Source organism: Hemibagrus wyckioides, linkage group LG16, assembly GCF_019097595.1.
Source record: "Hemibagrus wyckioides isolate EC202008001 linkage group LG16, SWU_Hwy_1.0, whole genome shotgun sequence".
In the NCBI taxonomy this organism is placed as follows: Eukaryota; Metazoa; Chordata; class Actinopteri; order Siluriformes; family Bagridae; genus Hemibagrus; species Hemibagrus wyckioides.
The window spans coordinates 23,490,001-23,513,343 of NC_080725.1; the positions used below are offsets into that span (position 1 = coordinate 23,490,001).

The 23,343-nt window shown below is 45.3% G+C and overlaps 2 protein-coding genes across 4 annotated transcripts in view; one reads left to right on the forward strand and one right to left on the reverse strand.

Annotated features, from left to right (window-relative positions):
• The window catches only part of tjp2a (tight junction protein 2a (zona occludens 2)), a 15,558-nt gene extending 2,838 nt beyond the window's left edge, over positions 1–12,720 (forward strand). Inside the window, exons 2-23 of the mRNA XM_058411532.1 lie at positions 2,292–2,343; positions 3,171–3,295; positions 3,599–3,701; positions 3,871–4,495; positions 4,688–4,791; positions 4,937–5,090; positions 5,365–5,476; positions 5,862–5,983; positions 6,084–6,186; positions 6,524–6,674; positions 7,640–7,748; positions 7,841–8,060; positions 8,203–8,387; positions 9,019–9,114; positions 9,196–9,275; positions 9,545–9,755; positions 10,045–10,145; positions 10,230–10,445; positions 10,575–10,670; positions 11,307–11,558; positions 11,665–11,747; positions 12,054–12,720. Of these exons, the coding sequence (XP_058267515.1) occupies positions 2,299–2,343; positions 3,171–3,295; positions 3,599–3,701; positions 3,871–4,495; positions 4,688–4,791; positions 4,937–5,090; positions 5,365–5,476; positions 5,862–5,983; positions 6,084–6,186; positions 6,524–6,674; positions 7,640–7,748; positions 7,841–8,060; positions 8,203–8,387; positions 9,019–9,114; positions 9,196–9,275; positions 9,545–9,755; positions 10,045–10,145; positions 10,230–10,445; positions 10,575–10,670; positions 11,307–11,558; positions 11,665–11,747; positions 12,054–12,156 (3,396 nt within the window). The 5' untranslated portion in view covers positions 2,292–2,298 and the 3' untranslated portion in view covers positions 12,157–12,720. The remainder of the gene's footprint in view (positions 1–2,291; positions 2,344–3,170; positions 3,296–3,598; positions 3,702–3,870; positions 4,496–4,687; positions 4,792–4,936; positions 5,091–5,364; positions 5,477–5,861; positions 5,984–6,083; positions 6,187–6,523; positions 6,675–7,639; positions 7,749–7,840; positions 8,061–8,202; positions 8,388–9,018; positions 9,115–9,195; positions 9,276–9,544; positions 9,756–10,044; positions 10,146–10,229; positions 10,446–10,574; positions 10,671–11,306; positions 11,559–11,664; positions 11,748–12,053) is intronic.
• Positions 12,721–12,868: 148 nt separating this feature from the next.
• apba1b (amyloid beta (A4) precursor protein-binding, family A, member 1b) overlaps positions 12,869–23,343 on the reverse strand; it is a 32,694-nt gene continuing 22,219 nt past the window's right edge. For all 3 annotated transcript variants that reach the window (XM_058411535.1, XM_058411534.1, XM_058411533.1), the window contains 4 exons: positions 15,248–15,460; positions 14,647–14,766; positions 14,291–14,431; positions 12,869–13,501 (listed from right to left, as the gene is read on the reverse strand). In XM_058411535.1, coding sequence (XP_058267518.1) covers positions 13,430–13,501; positions 14,291–14,431; positions 14,647–14,766; positions 15,248–15,460 — 546 coding nt within the window. In that variant the 3' untranslated portion in view covers positions 12,869–13,429. The remainder of the gene's footprint in view (positions 13,502–14,290; positions 14,432–14,646; positions 14,767–15,247; positions 15,461–23,343) is intronic.

The window sequence follows — 23,343 nt, forward strand, 5'->3', positions numbered from 1 at the left end:
GCGTGTGTGGTGTGTGTGTAATGCGTGTGTGTGTAATGCGTGTGTGGTGTGTGTGTAATGCGTGTGTGTGTAATGCGTGTGTGTGTAATGCGTGTGTGGTGTGTGTGTAATGCGTGTGTGTGTAATGCGTGTGTGGTTTGTGTGTAATGCGTGTGTAGTGTGTGTGTGTGTGTGTGTGTGTGTGTAATGCATGTGTGTGTGTGTAATGCATGTGTGTGTAATGCGTGTGTGTGTAATGCGTGTGTGTGTGTGTGTAATGCGTGTGTGGTTTGTGTGTAATGCGTGTGTAATGTGTGTGTGTGTGTAATGTGTGTGTGTGTGTAATGCGTGTGTGTGTAATGCGTGTGTGTGTGTGTGTAATGCGTGTGTGTGTAATGCATGTGTGGTGTGTGTGTAATGCGTGTGTGTGTGGTGTGTGTGTAATGCGTGTGTGTGTAATGCGTGTGTGTGTAATGCGTGTGTGTGTAATGCGTGTGTGTAATGCGTGTGTGTGTAATGCGTGTGTGGTATGTGTGTAATGCGTGTGTGTGTAATGCGTGTGTGGTTTGTGTGTAATGCGTGTGTAGTGTGTGTGTGTGTGTGTAATGCATGTGTGTGTGTGTAATGCATGTGTGTGTAATGCGTGTGTGTGTGTGTAATGCGTGTGTGTGTGTGTAATGCGTGTGTGGTTTGTGTGTAATGCGTGTGTAATGTGTGTAATGTGTGTGTGTGTGTGTAATGCGTGTGTGTGTAATGCGTGTGTGTGTGTGTGTAATGCGTGTGTGGTTTGTGTGTAATGCGTGTGTAATGTGTGTGTGTGTGTAATGCATGTGTGTGTAATGCATGTGTGTGTAATGCGTGTGTGTAATGCGTGTGTGTGTAATGCGTGTGTAATGTGTGTGTGTGTAATGCATGTGTGGTGTGTGTGTAATGCGTGTGTGTGTAATGCGTGTGTGTGGTATGTGTGTAATGCGTGTGTGTGTAATGCGTGTGTGGTTTGTGTGTAATGCGTGTGTAATGTGTGTGTGTGTGTGTGTAATGCATGTGTGTGTAATGCGTGTGTGTGTGTGTGTAATGCGTGTGTGGTTTGTGTGTAATGCGTGTGTAAAATGTGTGTGTGTGTAATGCATGTGTGTGTAATGCGTGTGTGTGTAATGCGTGTGTAATGTGTGTGTGTGTGTAATGCATGTGTGGTGTGTGTGTAATGCGTGTGTGTGTAATGCGTGTGTGGTATGTGTGTAATGCGTGTGTGTGTAATGCGTGTGTGGTTTGTGTGTAATACGTGTGTAGTGTGTGTGTGTGTGTGTGTGTAATGCATGTGTGGTGTGTGTGTAATGCGTGTGTGGTGTGTGTGTAATGCGTGTGTGTGTAATGCGTGTGTGGTGTGTGTGTAATGTGTGTGTGTGTAATGCGTGTGTGGTTTGTGTGTAATGCGTGTGTAATGTGTGTGTGTGTGTAATGCATGTGTGGTGTGTGTGTAATGCGTGTGTGTGATGTTCGTATCTTCATCATCTTTCAGCTCCAGACTCCAGCTAGAGGTAGGAGAGTATGTGTTATAGATCAGTGCAGAAACACACTCTTTAGTGTGTATAAAACATAAAGATAAAATATAAACATCTCATTTATCTAAAACGAGTACACGACTTCTTCTGGTCAGTGTTGTGAGGTGGAAGGCATGTCCTGCTTTCTGCTGACCTGTGAGTGACCTGCTGCTGAAGCTCTTTAGTGTTGAGTCAGGAGTCCTGACTTTGTGTGCAGTAAATGGAATTTTTTTGGAATTTTCTTCCATGACCTCAGCAGGCTGATGTTCTGCAGAACGTTGTGTCTGAACACGTCTGAGCGTCTGAGCTGTTCACACTGCAGCTGCAGGAACACACACTCCACACCTCCATCTGAGGAGTTCCTCCATCCAGAGGTGGAGAAGAATCTGATACTCTCAAACACAATGTAGACATGTTATTACATCATAACACACACCAGCCAATCAGCTGCCTGGATGTGGTGTGTGTGTTTGGGGTGTGTGTGTATGTGTTGTGTGTTTGGTTTGTATGTGTTGTGTGTTTGGTGTGTGTGTGGTGTGTGTGTGTGGTGTGTGTTTTTGACACTTACCTCAGCTTTGGAGAATGAGGATCAGTCTGACTTGCAAATACAGTTAGTGACACATGTAAATACAGAAGTGTGTGTAGGTGAGAAACAGGAAGTGTATTATATAACACACACACACACACACACACACACACACTCAGAGTAAAGGACAGTGTGAAATGTTAATCAGAGTTTCTGTTACACTAAAATCACTGCGTTTCTCTCAGAGTGGAGATGGGGGAGACGGTGTGGGAGCAGTACACAGTGACGCTGCAGCGGGTGAGACACACACACACACCACCTACTGCCCCAACACACACACACACCACCTACTGCCCCAACACACACACACACACACACCACCTACTGCCCCAACACACACACACACACACACCACCTACTGCCCCAACACACACACACACACACACCACCTACTGCCCCAACACACACACACACACACACACACACACCACCTACTGCCCCAACACACACACACACACCACCTACTGCCCCAACACACACACACACACACACCACCTACTGCCCCAACACACACACACACACCACCTACTGCCCCAACACACACACACACCACCTACTGCCCCAACACACACACACACCACCTACTGCCCCAACACACACACACACACACACACCACCTACTGCCCCAACACACACACACACACACACCACCTACTGCCCCAACACACACACACACACACACCACCTACTGCCCCAACACACACACACACACACCACCTACTGCCCCAACACACACACACACACACCACCTACTGCCCCAACACACACACACACACACCACCTACTGCCCCAACACACACACACACACACCACCTACTGCCCCAACACACACACACACACACCACCTACTGCCCCAACACACACACACACACACCACCTACTGCCCCAACACACACACACACACACCACCTACTGCCCCAACACACACACACACCACCTACTGCCCCAACACACACACACACCACCTACTGCCCCAACACACACACACACCACCTACTGCCCCAACACACACACACACCACCCTGCAGCTCATCTTTCTGTAAACCTCTGTCGTTCCTGTGTAGGATCCTAAAATGGGATTTGGGATTGCCGTCTCCGGCGGAAAAGACAATCCGAATGAGGAGACGAGAGAAGCCTCGATTATCGTCTCTGACGTTCTGCCTGGAGGACCTGCTGACGGCCTGCTGTTGTAAGAAACGCATCAGTAAAACATAACAGCTCCATCTCATAGCTTTAAGATCTGTTTGGGTTCCTCCCCATGTTCTCAGGTCCTGGAAATCCTCCTGCTCCATCACACTTAGCTAATTACTAATTAGCAGATTACTGGACGCCTCTCCTCAGGCTGGCTCAGTGAGGGAGATGTTTCCACTTCATGTCCAGATGTTAATAAATGTAACTGAATTGAGTGAGATGCTGAAGTGTGCAGGGCGGGGCTTGAGGAATGTTTTTTTTTCTTGAAATGTTGAAACTTTTTTCTGTTTCCTGTTCTTAGTCAGAATGATCGCGTGATCCAGGTGAACTCTTCGTCCATGGAGAACGTTGTGCACTCGTTTGCGGTTCAGTCTCTACGCAAGTGTGGCAAAGTCGCCAAGATAGTGAGTCTGATGAGGAATAACTGAGTCTTTTGTCATTTTTTTTAAATGTTCAAGGTCTTGTTACTTCTTTAATAATGTAGAATTAATGGAGTATAAAAATCTTCTTTAATAAGATTTAATATTTTTATTGTTGGAGGTTAATTGCAGTGTTTTTCTGTTCCTCCTGTAGACGGTGAAAAGACCACGCAGAGTTGCTGTGAATGTGCCGAAGCAGGCCCCGCCCCCGGACGACCGCGTGTTCTCTCATCCAGACTACAGCGACGATTACGACTACGAGCTGGACCGACGCAGCACATACAGCGGACGCGCCGACTCCGAGTACGACTACGAGCGTGGCCGCAGCCGAACCCTGGAACGAGACCTCAGTCCCGAGCGCCGCCGCGATGGCAGCCGAGGACGTGTGCTGGAGCCCAAGCGCAGCCCCGACCGCCATTACCGTGACTACAGCCCAGATCGTCGTTACCGTAGCCACGGCACCCTCGATCGAGACTACAGCCCGGACCGGCGGTACCATGGCGAGGGCAGCCCGGATCGCCGGTACCGAAGCGAACACAGTCTGGATCGAGACTACAGCCCGGATCGTCGCTATCGCAGTGAACATGTTCTGGATCGCTCACACAGTCCAGAACCACGCCACCGGGAGAGGGAACTGCGGATTCCAGAACCACGTCCTGCCGAGGAAATCAGAAGGAACGTCAGCCGGGAACGCTTAGAACGTTCACCTCCACAGAGCCCGCGGGAACCGCTGGAGAAACCAGTGCGTGTCCTACTGAAGAAGAACAGACCTACTGAAGGTAATCATAAAATCAATAAATAAAACTGAAATAAATTCCGGAGCGAAGAGAGAGAACCACACCGATGGAGACAGAGGAGCTCCAGAATTACCTGCAGCACATTATATAAACAAATCCTGTCCAAATAGGGCTGTAGATATATGTGAGTAGATATGTTTATATTACACTCGTTTGTGTGTGTGTGTGAATCAGAATATGGGCTGCGTTTGGGCAGTCAGCTGTTCATTAAAGAGATGACCAGTACTGGCCTGGCCACCAAAGATGGGAACCTGCAGGAGGGAGACATCATCCTGAAGGTCAGCACTAAAAAAAATAACCTTCATATCAGCACACTGTCATCAGACGTGTTTCTGTCTGTACAACGTCTCGTTCCCTCTGAAGTGAAGTTGCGGTAATGACTCTGAGGAACAGCCGTGTGTGAAAGAGGGCTTTGTATTTCAGATCAACGGGACGGCCACAGAGAATCTGTCTCTGAGTGATGCAGGGAAGCTGATTGAAAAATCACGAGGAAAGCTGCAGCTGGTGGTCCAGAGAGATCGCAGGAAGGTTCTGGTTCGGGTCCCGCCCATGGCTGACAGCGACTCGGAGCCAGACGGTGAGTCTAACCCAGATTAAACATGATGAAGCTTCATGATGAAGAGTTCAGTATCATTGCCTCAGATTCCTTAAGGATGATGCCGGTGTGGTGTGGGAGGAGTGGGCGGGGCTGGAGATGTCCGTGCAAAGCTCATTTAATTCACTCGGACATCACACAAGTCTTTTTTTTTTTAGCCCGGATATCAGAACGTGTTCTTTTTTCTGGAGCACTACATGTCTGACCTCACGCTCAACAATTAGCCATTACGTTTTGACTTCCTATTTTCTTCCAGATCTGTCAGAGATCGAGTCGTATCGTTCCTACTCCCCTCAGGACGATAGACGAGGACAGGTCTCGGACGTCTCCCCACACTCCTCCAACGAGAGGCTGCGTGAAAAGAACAGGTGATTATCTGACCATTAGAGTGGACAAAACTTGAGAACAGAACAGAAATCTGCTCCAAACACTCTCAGAGTAGAGCAGATGGTCAGTCCATCCTTAAATAAACCTTTAAACCATTGTAAAGACTTCTGGACCTTTGCACAGTTAGAAAGTAGTTCTGGTTCCTTTCCACTTTCCTGAAGCTTTTATGGTGTCCATACGCTGTCACACGACTACCACAAGAAAAGTAGTTCCATCTCTGCTTCAACTTTTCAGCTGCTTTCCAATTTGATTCTGTGTGAGTTTGGAGTAAACAGATGAAGGTTCTGTTCCTCATGACGCAGCAGGTCCAGGTTCTGATGTGTGTGTTATCGGGAGTGTGTGTGTGTGTGTGTGTTTGTTTTGCAGAGATGAGCCTCAGAGCAGGTTGTCTAAAATGGGTGCGATGCCCACACCATTCCATGCTGCTCCAGATGATTTTCCACCTCCACCAGTGGAGGAAGATGAGTCTGAGATTGAGGAAGCTCCAGGTATCACCTGACCTTCAAAGAGCTTAAGATTTAGAGTTTGGAAGTTGTAGAAGTTATTCATGATGTGCTATTAACGACGTGTGAATTATTTTATGAACAGCTCCCGTGGCCGCGCCTGCACCAAAAGTCAGCGTTCCACCAAAAGTTAAAGCTCCTCCAAAGGTTCCTCTGAAACCCAGCGCAGAAGATCTGGAGATCTATGGGTGTGTACAAGTTCAGCAATAACACAAGCGTTCATCTGACTGCAAAAATCTATATTGTGAGAGAAATAAAACGCTTGGGTTCATGCTGTTAGAGGAAAATAATCAATGGTGGAATGAAGCAGATCCTGTTAGGTGATTTTCCTCAAACAAGTGTTTTATTCCTCATCGGAATTACAGGCTGATGAAGCCCAGTCTCAGGAACTCTGAGTGTGTGTGTGTGTGTGTCTGGAGGCTTGAATGACCTTCCACCTGAATTGATCATCACCTGACCACCAATCAGAGTCCAAAAGCTCTTATAGCAGCTGTTATATTTCACTGTGTTGTGTGTTGTGGTCAGGCCAAACACGGTGATGGTGCGCTTTCAGAAGGGTGAGAGTGTGGGTCTGAGGCTGGCCGGAGGAAACGATGTGGGAATATTCATAGCCAGTGTTCAGGAGGACAGTCCAGCGGAGATGGAGGGACTGCAGGCTGGAGACCAGATCGTGAAGGTACTCATGAAAACTTCTCCAACACACAGGACACAACCTCACTGCAGATCCATCATCAGCCTGAACATTTAGTCTGATTTGTTATTAGTTAAAGTTCTAAATATCACAGTCTGCGTTTTTATACAACACACACACACACACACACACACACACAGAAAGTCATAAACAAAGAACTTCTGCAAGAATTACTCATTGAGATCTACAAACACACACTTTCCTAGTCTGTTTCTATGGTGACGGAGTCCAGACAATGTGGTTTTAAATCACTTCTGTTGAATTTAGATGATATGGATTTAATATAAAGAAATGGTTTGTTTATTCTCGCTCTATTTTCACATTGCGTTTAAGGTTTAAATGTAGAAAATGGCCACATGCACCAAACGTCACGTGTGCACCAACCCCCCCAAAATAAGTGGAAAGTGAAAATGACCTCAGCATACATGTGACCTATCAAAATGCTCAGAACAATCAGGAGAAGTGTGACGTGTGTTCTGATGATGTCACGTGAGCGCCATCCCCCAAAATAACCCCCAGAATCGTAAAATTACCCCAACGTACACGTGACATATCAAAATGTTCAGCACAGTGATGTCAACTGCGTGACATGTATCCTGGTGACGTATCCACTTGCTACCAAAAGTTTTGGCACCCTATCTCTCCACGTGCCTCCGAAAAGCATCAGACGTTACGACTACTTGCTTCATCAAGCCAACATCAAAGTTTGTCACGACAAATTTTAAAAATCTAGTTAAATTATTTTTTTTGAGTGTTTGGTTATTTATTTGTTTAATATATCAACTTGATAAAATGATATTAGCTTTAGATTCTGTTTAATCTAGTCTTGTTGGTTGTGTAAGTTTAAATCTAGCACTGTAAATGCTCAGTATATTTGTTTGTAACTGCGCCCCCTGGTGGTCATTAGAAAGTAAACATGATGATAAATGTTTTGTTTTGTTCCTCTGCAGGTGAATAACGTGGATTTCCGTGGCATGGTGCGTGAGGACGCAGTGCTCTACCTGCTCGACATTCCTAAAGGAGACGACATCACCATCCTGGCTCAGAGCAAACCAGATGGTACGGCTACACGCTTCTAGAACCTTTACTCGTTATTCTCTATTAATTACTCAGGTTTTAATGGGTGTGGTCATGTGACTGACTGGGTGCAGTGTATAAGGACATCGTGGCCTCAGGTCGAGGAGATAACTTCTACATCAGGACTCATTTTGAACACGAGAAAGACGCTCCTCAGAGTCTGTCCTTCAGCCGGGGGGACATCTTTAAAGTGGTGGACACGCTGTACGATGGAAAACTGGGCAGCTGGCTGGCCATCCGCACCGACAAAGACAACCAGCTGCTGGAGAGAGGGGTCATCCCCAGCAAGAGCAGGTTTGTGTGTGTGTGTGTGTGTGTGTGTGTGTGTGTGTGTGTGTGTGCGCGTGTTAGATGGTAAACCCAGGTGTGATTAATGGTGTACTCATCATGTCCTGTGATGTCATGACGATGCTGTTGTCCTGATTGATGTCCACAGAGCTGAACAGATGGCTAATGTACAGAACATGCAGAAAGGAGCAGCCAATGACAGAGGAGATTTCTGGAGGCTCAGAGGTCAAAGGGCAGCAAAGAAGAAGGACCTGCGTAAGAGCCGAGAGGATCTCACGGTCAACCCTGTCACCACCCGCTTCCCTGCTTATGAGAGGGTGGTGCTGCGAGAGGGTGGGCACAGCTCACCTACACCACAACTACACCACACCTTCCACACACCTACACCTCACATACACCACACCTACACCTTCATCTCATCCTCACCTACACCTCAGCTTCACCACACCTACACCTCAGTTTCACCACACCTACACCTTCATCTCATCCTCACCTACACCTCAGCTTCACCACACCTACACCTTCATCTCATCCTCACCTACACCTCACATACACCACACCTACACCTTCATCTCATCCTCACCTACACCTCAGCTTCACCACACCTACACCTCAGCTTCACCACACCTACACCTCAGCTTCACCACACCTACACCTTCATCTCATCCTCACCTACACCTCACATACACCACACCTACACCTTCATCTCATCCTCACCTACACCTCACATACACCACACCTACACCTTCATCTCATCCTCACCTACACCTCAGCTTCACCACACCTACACCTCAGTTTCACCACACCTACACCTTCATCTCATCCTCACCTACACCTCACCTCACCTTCAACTCACCTATGTCACACCTACATCACACCTACACCACAATTTTTCCCTCACCTTCACCACATCTTTACTACACATTGGTATTTACTCTGCCTGACGCTCCTCTGGTCTCTGCAGCTGGGTTCTGGAGGCCCGTGGTTCTGTTCGGCCCAATCGCTGATGTGGCATGTGAGAAACTCGCCAACGACCTGCCGGAAGATTTTGTCGTCGCAAGTGAGTGTTAAATGTCCTGCTCCTGAGGTGGTGTACTCATGTGGTGTACTCATCGTGTGTGTGTGTGTGTCTGGCACACAGAGCGAGAACCTAAAGATGCAGGAACAGAGAAGTCCTCAGGTGTGGTGAGACTGAACACTGTGCAGCAGATCATTGAACAGGTAAACCCCACCCATCAAGTTCAGAACTCCACCCACTGAACTCCTCCCTATAAACCCTTTAATTTCCGCTTTATGACCAATCCCCTCCAAAGTCCAGCTTTTAATCTCCACTCTCTAATTCCTTTACAGGACACATTAATGATAGATAAACTCTAAAAGGTTTAGTGTTGCATAATAATGTGGCTGTAACTTTATACTGAGAGGCAGGGAACTTTTTCATGCCTCAGAGCGCTCACAGCAGTCTCTCTCTCTCTCTCTCTCTCTCTCAGGATAAGCATGCTCTGCTGGACGTAACCCCGAAGGCAGTGGACACGTTGAACTACACCCAGTGGTACCCCATTGTGGTGTTCCTGAACCCGGACAGTAAGCAGGGCGTGAAGACCATGAGGAACCGCCTGATATCGGGTTCTAACCGCAGCTCACGCAAACTGTATGAGCAGGCAGTCAAACTGAAGAAGACCTGCTCTCACCTCTTCACCGGTCAGTTTAATTTTTTTAAGGTGTAATGTGCCCATGTCCATGAAGGTTTCTGGTCCTGGACAGTGCTTGTTGCCCCCATGGTATAATGAGCTTGCTCTGTTAGGGCAATTCTGTCAGAGTCCCGGTCAAGTCAAAGCTTCTCTGGTTCCTCTGAGTGTTCTCATGTGTTCCATCAGCCATTTCCTCCTGCTCTGGACTCTGCAGCCTGGATTATTTATTTTTCGATTCTTCTGTGTTAATGTCAGACACTCCATGTTCCATCACACCTTTCACCTGTCTTCCTTCACAGCAACGGTGGATCTGAACTCGGCTCACGATGCCTGGTACGGGAGTCTGAAGGACACCATTCAGGAGCAGCAGAACAAAGCGGTGTGGGTCTGCGAGAGTAAAGTAAGAAGCACGTCTACATTAACCCTTGCATGATCTTATGGGATGTTTGGAGGTTTCTGCTGACCCGCCTCTCTGATTCTTTAGCTGGACAGCGCGGAGGAGGACCTAGACCTCCACGATGACCGCATGTCTTACCTGTCGGCCATGAGCGCAGATTACCTGAGCATGGACAGCCGTCTTACCGGTGACTACGATGACACAGCGGATGAAGGCGGAGCCTATACTGATAACGAGCTGGACGAGCCAAGCAACGAGCCTCACATATCGGGGATGAGCCGCTCGTCAGAGCCCGTAGACGAGGTGAGTGACCTTCATCGTCACAGAGCTGGTCCAAAATGGACCGAACAGAACATACAGCTCTAGAATTACTGTGTAAAAATTGTTTTAAATAAATTGAGTTCTAAATAACTTTGCCCCTCCCCCCTGCAGAGACCTGCCCCTGTGCCCCGCATGAAGCGCGCCGGGAGCAGAGAGGTTCTACGAGACCCCAGTCCACCGCCCTCCTTCGTCCCAGAACCCCCCAAGGTAAAACCCTTACCTGCTTTCTGTTCTTACCTTCTCGTACCCTCCTGAGTATAAACACACGCCCCACAAAGTCTTTACTAAAATAAGTGCCCCCTGACCGTCACACCCATGAGGTTCTTCCACAAACTCTTGTCCAGAAGGTCTGTGTGTGTGTGTGTGTGTGTGTGTGTGGAGACTGGAGTCCAGTCCCTGCTCCAGCATGACCATGTCCCTGTGCACAGAGCAGCTCCATGAAGACATGGTGTGGAGGAGAAGGTTGGAGTGAAGAACTGGAGTGTCCTGCACAGAGCCCTGACCCTGACCTCAACCCCACTGACCACCCACTGACCCCCAGACCTCCTCACTCTCACAACACCAGAGTCTGATCTCACTAATGCTCCTGTAGCTGAATGATCACTAATTCCCACAGATAGTGGAGAACCCTCCAGAAGACTGGAGCTGATTAGAACAGTGTGTAGAACATCTCGCTTCAGATTCCCTTCACACACACATGTTCTTTTAAACTATACGTTACTCCTTACCGTGTGCTTCTGATCAGAGCGATGAAGACAGGTACCAGGTCTGAGGAGTCATGTTGTGGTGTCATCATCACAGAGCTCTGAGCTCATCATGTTCCATCTTTACTGTCTGTGTCAGGCCCGATCTCAGAGGCAGCACAGTGAGTCCAGCAGCACGGTCAGCAGTGATGTCAGCTCCAAGCCGCCGCCCCCTCCCGTTGCCCTTAAGCCCAGCTTCCTAGCTCGAGGTGCTCCGTCTCAAGAACCCATCTCAGATGTTGAAGATCCAGCCAGCCGCTCCTTCATGGGGAAAGTGAAGGCCTTTGAACAGATGGATCACCTCGCTCGGGCTCAGAGGATGCTGGAACTGCAGGAGGCTGAACACGCCCGGGTCAGTGACACGCAGACACTACACACATCTTATTGTCATCAGGAACTCTCAGGAACTGTCAGGAATTTTCAGGGTGAAGTCTCTTAACCCTTTTCTCTCTCTGCAGCTGGAGATCTCTCAGAGACACCCGGACATTTACGCTGTCCCCGTTAAACCCAAACCCACTGCCGCCCGGCCGCCACCTACTGGGTCAGTCAGAGTGTGTGTGTGTATGTGTGTGTGAGAATGTGCGAGTGTGTGAGCACATATGAGAGAGTGTGTGTGTGTGATAATGTGAATGTGTATGTGAGCATGTGAGTGTGTGTATGTGTGAGAACATGCAAGTGTGTGAGTACATGTGAGTGTGTGTCTCTGCGTATGTGATATTGTGTGTTAGCGTGTGTGAGCGTGAGTGTGTGTGTATGAGTGTGAGCGTGTGTGATAGTGTGTGAGCACATGTGAGAGAGAGTGTGCGTTGGATTGTGTGTGTTCTTAACACCTTCCATGTTTTTCTAGTTCCAGCTCAAACCCTCTGCACCGCACTGGACCTTCTGAAGACGCTGACCAGTCTCGCCGTGGATATTATAACCCTCAGAAATATAATGACACTGAGCTGTAAACCACACACAAACACACACACATCCCTCCTCTATAAAGTGTTTCAGGATGGATCCTGGTCCTGGTTCTGATTCTCAGTGACCTCAGTGTCGGTCAGTATGGTGGCTTTGAATACACTACGGTGAAATTAAGCAGCGTTTTGACAAAAAACGTTTTACATTTGTACGAAGATTTTTTATAAGAAACTGGAAGTTCTGAGAACTGTGTGTGTAGTGAAGCCACTCGGCGGTTCTGTTACTCCTTTCGTTCCTCTGCAGGTAAAGGGATGGACTTCAAACCTTCAGAGCTTCATGATGGAAATGAAATATTCTACACTTTTATATCTCTAATAATAATAATCTTCACACTCTTTGTGGAAGAGGTATCTTTTTATTGTTGTGTTAGTGAATTAAATCACATACGTTCACGCATTCTGCATTTAGAGGTGCAGTGGATTTCAAAGATGATGATGATGATGATGATGATGGATCGTAAGGTCCGTGCGATTTTCCCGATCATCTTCCCATAAACGTACAAAATCAACCTTTAACATTTAGATCTCTGATCAATAAATAAATAAAACACATTCATAATATAACAGTGTTGTGTTTCTCACACAGATAGAGCGCACACACACACACACACGTCCTGCAGATCTGAAAGCATCTGACCAAGATCCGGTCTTAAGATCATAAATAATTCTCTTCATGTTAAGTCTTTGGCTGTTAGAGAAGTGTGGAGTCTGGAATGAAGGCGTCCAGGAGCGAATAAACGAACCGTCGTTATCTTTTCTTTAATTGATTCGTTAATTAAGCAATCATAAACATAGATATGAAAATCACTTCAAATACTTTAAGGAAATCTTTCAGCTGAAAGGAAAAAAGCTAGAAAGCTGGCAAATTTTCTGATCAACAGAAAACTGGGGGGGGGGGTGAGACCACATGTAGGTGTGATAGAGATAGAGCTTTAGCGACTTAGCTGATCTAGCTGATTTCTCCAGAATAAAAATACGTGACACAGAGAAAAACGCGACTTCTTCACAAAATACAAGAAAAAAAATCCAATGTTAATTTTTGAACAAAGTGTCACAGGAAACCAATGGAACCATCACCGAGTGGACCGCGATACAGAGCAGATCCCTACAGTCTCGCCACACCTGCAGTGACGCGCATTATTAAGGCAGATTAAAATATTTGGAGAGGAAAAATTTTTATTTTACATCTGGTGCAAGGAAGTTGTAAACAGTGCTGATGTGATGCGTGTGAGGTGAAGCTTAGCGATGTTAAGCGAGGGTTTCAGATGTAGACAGGCTGCTCCTGAGCTGTCAGGAGGCGGTACATGGCAGCGGGCATGGTCTTCATGTGGATCTGAGAGGAAGAAGAAGAGAAAAAGGGTTAATAACGAGATTAATAACTAACATTATCAACATTAACAGCCGTGCGGAAATGAAATGTATACATCGGTTTACACTTATTATAACGTCCCTGAATGATGTGTGTTACTATGGCAACATCCTTCGCCTGGCTAGTTACAAAAACAAGTAAAACGTGGAAAAATATAATGATAGCTTTTGATAGCAAGCCATCATTTTTTTTATTTCTAAAAATGTCGTGGAAGTCAGTTTGTTTTTATCTATGGACTCTTCCCTGTTTCCATGGCAACAGAAGTTACACGCGGTTGTAGTTACAGGTGGTGATGGAGAGTCCGGTCTGTCTGCGCGGCACTTGTATCTCATCACATCTCCACTTAAGGAGCTAACATAACTATTAGATCATAAAAATCATGAGAATTTGAAGGGCGTGGCTTGCTAGTTTAGCTAACATGGCTAATTTCTATTGTTAACGTACCTACGTACAGGACCTCACCTCAAATCGTTATGAAAACACGGGCTAGTTATCGCTAGTTCCTGCCTATAACAGACATGTTTAGCTAGCTTTGTTCAGGTTATAGGCGAGTTCCTGGCATCTTGACCTCCCTCTAATCCAGCGGCTAATACCTGTGTGAGCAGGTGACCTCAGAGGTGTGAAATATTTGTCTCTCGCAGAGATTCCATTAAATCACGTGATCAAGATGGCCGGCGTGATCGAGATGGTTAAAGCTGCGCTGAAGTAAAGAGTGAAGAGATCGGTAGTGTTAGTTACTGTACGTTACTGTACCTCTCCAACCGCACTGGACAGAATCTGTACGATCTTCTCATGGGGCGTGGCCACCACACTCTGCCCGTTAATCTCGATGATGCGGTGACCCACTCTGACTCCGCCCCTTTCTGCAATACCCCCCCTCATCAGACTGCAGATCTGCATCAACAGACGTGAAATAAACCTGTAGATCAGACTAGACGATTTCAAATAAACACTTTAGTCTCCTGAAATTAATCTAATTATCTTACACATAATGCCTAGAAGTAGAAGGTAAGAAGATCATCAGATCGCTCCTAAAGACTTGAACATTTAAACAAAAAAACTCCACCATGAGCCCCAAAGTCATGAGGTTTTGTTCCAGAGTTACCCACAATGCCATTCTGCACACTGAAGCCCAGCTGGTAGCGCAGGTCCGGTCTGCGAATGAGGACCATGGTGACCGGAGGACATCTGACGATGTTCATCTTAATCCTGGACTGAGATTTCAGGCCCTGAGGACGAGGTGCACAAACATCTTCAGACAAATTCACTGACGGTGAAGTGATCAGTCTCGTCTGCTTCACTCCAGATGAAGTAAATAAAAGCCACGAGCTGGTCATCAGTGATGTTTAATAATGAAGATGAGTTTGGGTTTGATGAAGCGTTTCAGAAACATCAGCAGTAAAGTGTCTGAACCCTACATAGTGCACTTTACAGCCCTGAGAGGACTAGTGGATGAGGGAATGAGAGAGCGAGGGAATGAAAGTGAGAGGTTGAGAGAGTAAGGGAATTGGTGGTGAGGGAATAAGAGAGTGAGGGAATGAAGGGGTGAGGGAGTGAGGGAATGAAGGAGTGAGATAATGAGGGTGAGAGGGAGTGAGAGTGAGGGAGTAATTTGAGCTCTGCATTAGTGTTAGTTGAGGTTAAGGTTAAAGCCTGTGACTGATCCTCACTGAGATGTGATGATGATGATGATGAGGTGAAGCTGCTGACCTTGATGATGCTCTGGCAGGTGGACAGTGGCAGACCCACCAGACTCGTCCCGTTCACCGTCATGATCTGATCTCCAATGTTCAGACGGCCAGATTTCGCCGCCGGGCCGGCATGCATCAGACTGGCGATGATGACGGTGGGTAAGATGGAGCCCCAGCCGGACTCTACGATCACCACACCCAGGATTTCACCCTTCTGCTTCTCTATATACACCTGTTACACACACACACACACAAGCCTGAGACCTCAGGACATTTCTCATACACACCTGACTCACTGAGCAGATCTGATCAAACCCAAACTGAGATTCAGTCTGACAGGAAATGACCCACATCAGGGTCACTACTGAGCTCCAGTGTGTTAGTGTGTTAATATTGTTAGTGTATTAGTTTGTTAATGTATTAGTGTGGTAATGTTTTGAGTGTGTAAATGTTTTGAGTGTGTTAATGTTAGTGTGTTAGTGTATCAGTGTGTTAGTGTTGTTTGTGTTAGTGTTGTTTATGTGTTAGTGTATCAGTGTGTTGGTGTTGTTTGTGTTAGTGTATCAGTGTGTTAGTGTTGTTTGTGTTAGTGTGTCAGTGTGTTAGTGTTGTTTGTGTTAGTGTATCAGTGTGTTAGTGTATCAGTGTGTTAGTGTGTCGGTGTGTTAGTGTGTTAGTGTATCAGTGTGTTAGTGTGTTAGTGTATCAGTGTGTCAGTGTGTTAGTGGTGTCAGTGTGTTAGTGTATCAGTGTGTCAGTGTGTCAGTGTGTTAGTGTGTCAGTGTGTTAGTGGTGTCAGTGTGTCAGTGTGTTAGTGTGTCAGTGTGTTAGTGTATCAGTGTGTTAGTGGTGTCAGTGTGTTAGTGTATCAGTGTGTTAGTGTGTTAGTGTATCAGTGTGTCAGTGTGTTAGTGTGTTAGTGTATCAGTGTGTCAGTGTGTTAGTGTATCAGTGTGTTAGTGTGTTAGTGTGTCAGTGTGTTAGTGTGTCAGTGTGTCAGTGTGTTAGTGTATCAGTGTGTCAGTGTGTTAGTGTATCAGTGTGTCAGTGTGTTAGTGGTGTCACTGTGTTAGTGTATCAGTGTGTCGGTGTGTTAGTGTATCAGTGTGTTAGTGGTGTCAGTGTATCAGTGTGTTAGTGGTGTTAGTGTATCAGTGTGTTAGTGGTGTCAGTGTGTTAGTGTATCAGTGTGTCAGTGTGTTAGTGTATCAGTGTGTCAGTGTGTTAGTGTATCAGTGTGTTAGTGGTGTTAGTGTATCAGTGTGTTAGTGGTGTTAGTGTATCAGTGTGTTAGTGGTGTTAGTGTATCAGTGTGTCAGTGTGTTAGTGTATCAGTGTGTCAGTGTGTTAGTGTATCAGTGTGTTAGTGGTGTCAGTGTATCAGTGTGTCAGTGTGTTAGTGTGTCAGTGTGTTAGTGTATCAGTGTGTTAGTGGTGTTAGTGTATCAGTGTGTTAGTGTGTTAGTGTATCAGTGTGTCAGTGTATCAGTGTGTCAGTGTATCAGTGTGTCAGTGTATCAGTGTGTCAGTGTGTTAGTGTGTCAGTGTGTTAGTGTATCAGTGTGTTAGTGGTGTTAGTGTATCAGTGTGTCAGTGTGTTAGTGTATCAGTGTGTCAGTGTATCAGTGTGTCAGTGTATCAGTGTGTCAGTGTATCAGTGTGTCAGTGTGTTAGTGTGTCAGTGTGTTAGTGTATCAGTGTGTTAGTGGTGTTAGTGTATCAGTGTGTTAGTGGTGTTAGTGTATCAGTGTGTCAGTGTGTTAGTGTATCAGTGTGTTAGTGTATCAGTGTGTTAGTGGTGTTAGTGTATCAGTGTGTCAGTGTGTTAGTGTATCAGTGTGTCAGTGTGTTAGTGTATCAGTGTGTTAGTGGTGTCAGTGTGTCAGTGTATCAGTGTGTGAGTGTATCAGTGTGTCAGTGTGTTAGTGGTGTTAGTGTATCAGTGTGTTAGTGGTGTTAGTGTATCAGTGTGTCAGTGTGTTAGTGTATCAGTGTGTCAGTGTGTTAGTGTATCAGTGTGTCAGTGTGTTAATGTATCAGTGTGTTAGTGGTGTTAGTGTATCAGTGTGTTAGTGGTGTTAGTGTATCAGTGTGTTAGTGTATCAGTGTGTCAGTGTGTTAGTGTATCAGTGTGTCAGTGTGTTAATGTATCAGTGTGTTAGTGGTGTTAGTGTATCAGTGTGTTAGTGGTGTCAGTGTGTTAGTGTATCAGTGTGTCAGTGTGTTAGTGTATCAGTGTGTCAGTGTGTTAGTGTATCAGTGTGTCAGTGTGTTAGTGTATCAGTGTGTTAGTGGTGTTAGTGTATCAGTGTGTTAGTGGTGTCAGTGTGTTAGTGTATCAGTGTGTCAGTGTGTTAGTGTATCAGTGTGTTAGTGGTGTCAGTGTGTTAGTGTATCAGTGTGTTAGTGTATCAGTGTGTCAGTGTGTTAGTGTATCAGTGTGTTAGTGTATCAGTGTGTCAGTGTGTTAGTGTATCAGTGTGTCAGTGTGTTAGTGTATCAGTGTGTCAGTGTGTTAGTGTATCAGTGTGTCAGTGTGTTAGTGTATCAGTGTGTTAGTGGTGTTAGTGTATCAGTGTGTTAGTGGTGTTAGTGTATCAGTGTGTTAGTGGTGTCAGTGTGTTAGTGTATCAGTGTGTCAGTGTGTTAGTGTATCAGTGTGTTAGTGGTGTCAGTGTGTTAGTGTATCAGTGTGTTAGTGTATCAGTGTGTCAGTGTGTTAGTGTATCAGTGTGTTAGTGTATCAGTGTGTCAGTGTGTTAGTGTATCAGTGTGTTAGTGGTGTTAGTGTATCAGTGTGTTAGTGGTGTTAGTGTATCAGTGTGTTAGTGGTGTCAGTGTGTTAGTGTATCAGTGTGTTAGTGTGTCAGTGTGTTAGTGTATCAGTGTGTTAGTGGTGTCAGTGTGTTAGTGTATCAGTGTGTTAGTGGTGTCAGTGTGTTAGTGTATCAGTGTGTTAGTGGTGTCAGTGTGTCAGTGTGTTAGTGTGTCAGTGGTGTCACTGTGTCAGTGTGTTAGTGGTGTCACTGTGTTAGTGTATCAGTGTGTTAGTGTGTCAGTGTGTTAGTGTATCAGTGTGTTAGTGGTGTCAGTGTGTTAGTGTATCAGTGTGTTAGTGGTGTCAGTGTGTTAGTGTATCAGTGTGTTAGTGTGTTAGTGGTGTCACTGTGTTAGTGTATCAGTGTGTCAGTGTGTTAGTGTATCAGTGTGTCAGTGTGTTAGTGTATCAGTGTGTCAGTGTGTTAGTGTATCAGTGTGTTAGTGTATCAGTGTGTTAGTGGTGTTAGTGTATCAGTGTGTTAGTGTGTTAGTGTGTCGGTGTGTTAGTGTATCAGTGTGTTAGTGTATCAGTGTGTTAGTGTGTTAGTGTGTCGGTGTGTTAGTGTATCAGTGTGTTAGTGTATCAGTGTGTTAGTGGTGTTAGTGTATCAGTGTGTCAGTGTGTTAGTGTATCAGTGTGTCAGTGTATCAGTGTGTCAGTGTATCAGTGTGTCAGTGTGTTAGTGTGTCAGTGTGTTAGTGTATCAGTGTGTTAGTGGTGTTAGTGTATCAGTGTGTTAGTGGTGTTAGTGTATCAGTGTGTCAGTGTGTTAGTGTATCAGTGTGTTAGTGTATCAGTGTGTTAGTGGTGTTAGTGTATCAGTGTGTCAGTGTGTTAGTGTATCAGTGTGTCAGTGTGTTAGTGTATCAGTGTGTTAGTGGTGTCAGTGTGTCAGTGTATCAGTGTGTGAGTGTATCAGTGTGTCAGTGTGTTAGTGTGTCAGTGTGTTAGTGGTGTTAGTGTATCAGTGTGTTAGTGGTGTTAGTGTATCAGTGTGTCAGTGTGTTAGTGTATCAGTGTGTCAGTGTGTTAATGTATCAGTGTGTTAGTGGTGTTAGTGTATCAGTGTGTTAGTGGTGTTAGTGTATCAGTGTGTTAGTGTATCAGTGTGTCAGTGTGTTAGTGTATCAGTGTGTCAGTGTGTTAGTGTATCAGTGTGTTAGTGGTGTTAGTGTATCAGTGTGTTAGTGGTGTCAGTGTGTTAGTGTATCAGTGTGTCAGTGTGTTAGTGTATCAGTGTGTCAGTGTGTTAGTGTATCAGTGTGTTAGTGGTGTTAGTGTATCAGTGTGTTAGTGGTGTTAGTGTATCAGTGTGTTAGTGGTGTCAGTGTGTTAGTGTATCAGTGTGTCAGTGTGTTAGTGTATCAGTGTGTCAGTGTGTTAGTGTATCAGTGTGTCAGTGTGTTAGTGTATCAGTGTGTTAGTGGTGTTAGTGTATCAGTGTGTTAGTGGTGTTAGTGTATCAGTGTGTTAGTGGTGTCAGTGTGTTAGTGTATCAGTGTGTCAGTGTGTTAGTGTATCAGTGTGTTAGTGGTGTCAGTGTGTTAGTGTATCAGTGTGTTAGTGTATCAGTGTGTCAGTGTGTTAGTGTATCAGTGTGTTAGTGTATCAGTGTGTCAGTGTGTTAGTGTATCAGTGTGTTAGTGGTGTTAGTGTATCAGTGTGTTAGTGGTGTTAGTGTATCAGTGTGTTAGTGGTGTCAGTGTGTTAGTGTATCAGTGTGTCAGTGTGTTAGTGTGTCAGTGTGTTAGTGTATCAGTGTGTTAGTGGTGTCAGTGTGTTAGTGTATCAGTGTGTTAGTGGTGTCAGTGTGTTAGTGTATCAGTGTGTTAGTGGTGTCAGTGTGTCAGTGTGTTAGTGTGTCAGTGGTGTCACTGTGTCAGTGTGTTAGTGGTGTCACTGTGTTAGTGTATCAGTGTGTCGGTGTGTTAGTGTATCAGTGTGTCAGTGTGTTAGTGGTGTCAGTGTGTTAGTGTATCAGTGTGTTAGTGGTGTCAGTGTGTCAGTGTGTTAGTGTGTCAGTGTGTTAGTGGTGTCAGTGTGTTAGTGTATCAGTGTGTCGGTGTGTTAGTGTATCAGTGTGTCAGTGTGTTAGTGTATCAGTGTGTTAGTGGTGTTAGTGTATCAGTGTGTTAGTGGTGTTAGTGTATCAGTGTGTTAGTGGTGTCAGTGTGTTAGTGTATCAGTGTGTCAGTGTGTTAGTGTATCAGTGTGTTAGTGGTGTTAGTGTATCAGTGTGTTAGTGTATCAGTGTGTCAGTGTGTTAGTGTATCAGTGTGTTAGTGGTGTTAGTGTATCAGTGTGTCAGTGTGTTAGTGTTGTTAGTGTGTTAGTGTATCAGTGTGTTAGTGTGTTAGTGTGTCGGTGTGTTAGTGTATCAGTGTGTTAGTGTATCAGTGTGTTAGTGTGTTAGTGTGTCGGTGTGTTAGTGTATCAGTGTGTTAGTGTATCAGTGTGTTAGTGGTGTCAGTGTGTTAGTGTGTTAGTGGTGTCAGTGTGTTAGTGTATCAGTGTGTTCGTGTTGTTTATCTGTTAGTGTATCAGTGTGTTAGTGTATCAGTGTGTTAGTGTATCAGTGTGTTCGTGTTGTTTGTGTTAGTGTATCAGTGTGTTCGTGTTGTTTGTGTTAGTGTATCAGTGTGTTAGTGTTGTTTCTGTTAGTGTATGTGTGTTCGTGTTGTTTGTGTTAGTGTATCAGTGTGTTAGTGTGTCAGTGTGTTAGTGTATCAGTGTGTCAGTGTGTTAGTGTATCAGTGTGTTAGTGGTGTCAGTGTGTTAGTGTATCAGTGTGTTCGTGTTGTTTATCTGTTAGTGTATCAGTGTGTTAGTGTGTCAGTGTGTTCGTGTTGTTTGTGTTAGTGTATCAGTGTGTTAGTGTTGTTTGTGTTAGTGTATCAGTGTGTTAGTGTTGTCAGTGTTGTCAGTGTTAGTGTGTCAGTGTGTCAGTGTGTTAGTGTTGTCAGTGTGTCAGTGTGTTAGTGTTGTCAGTGTTAGTGTGTCAGTGTGTCAGTGTGTTAGTGTTGTCAGTGTGTTAGTGTTGTCAGTGTGTCAGTGTTGTCAGTGTGTCAGTGTTGTCAGTGTGTCAGTGTTGTCAGTGTGTTAGTGTTGTCAGTGTTGTCAGTGTGTTAGTGTTGTCAGTGTGTTAGTGTGTTAGTGTTAGTGTGTTAGTGTTGTCAGTGTGTCAGTGTTGTCAGTGTTGTCAGTGTGTTAGTGTTGTCAGTGTGTCAGTGTTGTCAGTGTTGTCAGTGTGTTAGTGTTGTCAGTGTGTCAGTGTGTTAGTGTTGTCAGTGTGTTAGTGTTGTCAGTGTGTCAGTGTGTTAGTGTTGTCAGTGTGTCAGTGTGTTAGTGTTGTCAGTGTGTCAGTGTGTCAGTGTGTTAGTGTTGTCAGTGTGTCAGTGTGTTAGTGTTGTCAGTGTGTTAGTGTTGTCAGTGTGTCAGTGTGTTAGTGTTGTCAGTGTGTTAGTGTTGTTAGTGTTGTCAGTGTGTCAGTGTGTTAGTGTTGTCAGTGTGTTAGTGTGTCAGTGTGTTAGTGTTGTCAGTGTGTCAGTGTGTTAGTGTTGTCAGTGTGTTAGTGTTGTCAGTGTTGTCAGTGTTAGTGTGTCAGTGTGTCAGTGTGTTAGTGTTGTCAGTGTGTCAGTGTGTTAGTGTTGTCAGTGTTAGTGTGTCAGTGTGTCAGTGTGTTAGTGTTGTCAGTGTGTTAGTGTTGTCAGTGTGTTAGTGTTGTCAGTGTGTCAGTGTTGTCAGTGTGTCAGTGTTGTCAGTGTGTTAGTGTTGTCAGTGTTGTCAGTGTGTTAGTGTTGTCAGTGTGTTAGTGTGTTAGTGTTAGTGTGTTAGTGTTGTCAGTGTGTTAGTGTTGTCAGTGTTGTCAGTGTGTTAGTGTTGTCAGTGTGTCAGTGTTGTCAGTGTGTTAGTGTTGTCAGTGTTGTCAGTGTGTTAGTGTTGTCAGTGTTAGTGTGTCAGTGTGTCAGTGTTGTCAGTGTGTTAGTGTGTTAGTGTGTTAGTGTTGTTAGTGTGTTAGTGTTGTCAGTGTTGTCAGTGTTGTCAGTGTTGTCAGTGTGTCAGTGTTGTCAGTGTGTTAGTGTGTTAGTGTTGTCAGTGTGTTAGTGTTGTCAGTGTGTCAGTGTTGTCAGTGTGTTAGTGTTGTCAGTGTGTTAGTGTGTTAGTGTTAGTGTGTTAGTGTTGTCAGTGTGTCAGTGTTGTCAGTGTGTTAGTGTTGTCAGTGTGTTAGTGTTGTCAGTGTGTTAGTGTTGTCAGTGTGTCAGTGTGTTAGTGTTGTCAGTGTGTCAGTGTTGTCAGTGTGTTAGTGTTGTCAGTGTGTCAGTGTGTCAGTGTTGTCAGTGTGTCAGTGTGTTAGTGTTGTCAGTGTGTTAGTGTTGTCAGTGTGTTAGTGTTGTCAGTGTGTCAGTGTGTCAGTGTTGTCAGTGTGTCAGTGTTGTCAGTGTGTTAGTGTTGTCAGTGTGTTAGTGTTGTCAGTGTGTCAGTGTGTTAGTGTTGTCAGTGTGTTAGTGTTGTCAGTGTGTCAGTGTTGTCAGTGTGTTAGTGTTGTCAGTGTGTCAGTGTTGTCAGTGTGTCAGTGTTGTCAGTGTGTTAGTGTTGTCAGTGTGTCAGTGTGTTAGTGTTGTCAGTGTGTTAGTGTTGTCAGTGTGTCAGTGTGTTAGTGTTGTCAGTGTGTTAGTGTGTTAGTGTTGTCAGTGTGTTAGTGTTAGTGTATCAGTGTTGTCAGTGTGTTAGTGTTGTCAGTGTGTCAGTGTTGTCAGTGTGTTAGTGTTGTCAGTGTGTCAGTGTTGTCAGTGTGTCAGTGTGTTAGTGTTGTCAGTGTGTCAGTGTTGTCAGTGTGTTAGTGTTGTCAGTGTGTCAGTGTGTTAGTGTTGTCAGTGTGTTAGTGTTGTCAGTGTGTTAGTGTTGTCAGTGTGTCAGTGTGTTAGTGTTGTCAGTGTGTTAGTGTTGTCAGTGTGTCAGTGTGTCAGTGTGTTAGTGTTGTCAGTGTGTCAGTGTTGTCAGTGTGTTAGTGTTGTCAGTGTGTCAGTGTGTTAGTGTTGTCAGTGTGTTAGTGTTGTCAGTGTGTCAGTGTGTTAGTGTTGTCAGTGTGTCAGTGTTGTCAGTGTGTCAGTGTGTTAGTGTTGTCAGTGTGTCAGTGTTGTCAGTGTGTTAGTGTTGTCAGTGTGTCAGTGTGTTAGTGTTGTCAGTGTGTTAGTGTTGTCAGTGTTGTCAGTGTGTTAGTGTTGTCAGTGTGTCAGTGTGTTAGTGTTGTCAGTGTGTCAGTGTTGTCAGTGTGTCAGTGTGTTAGTGTTGTC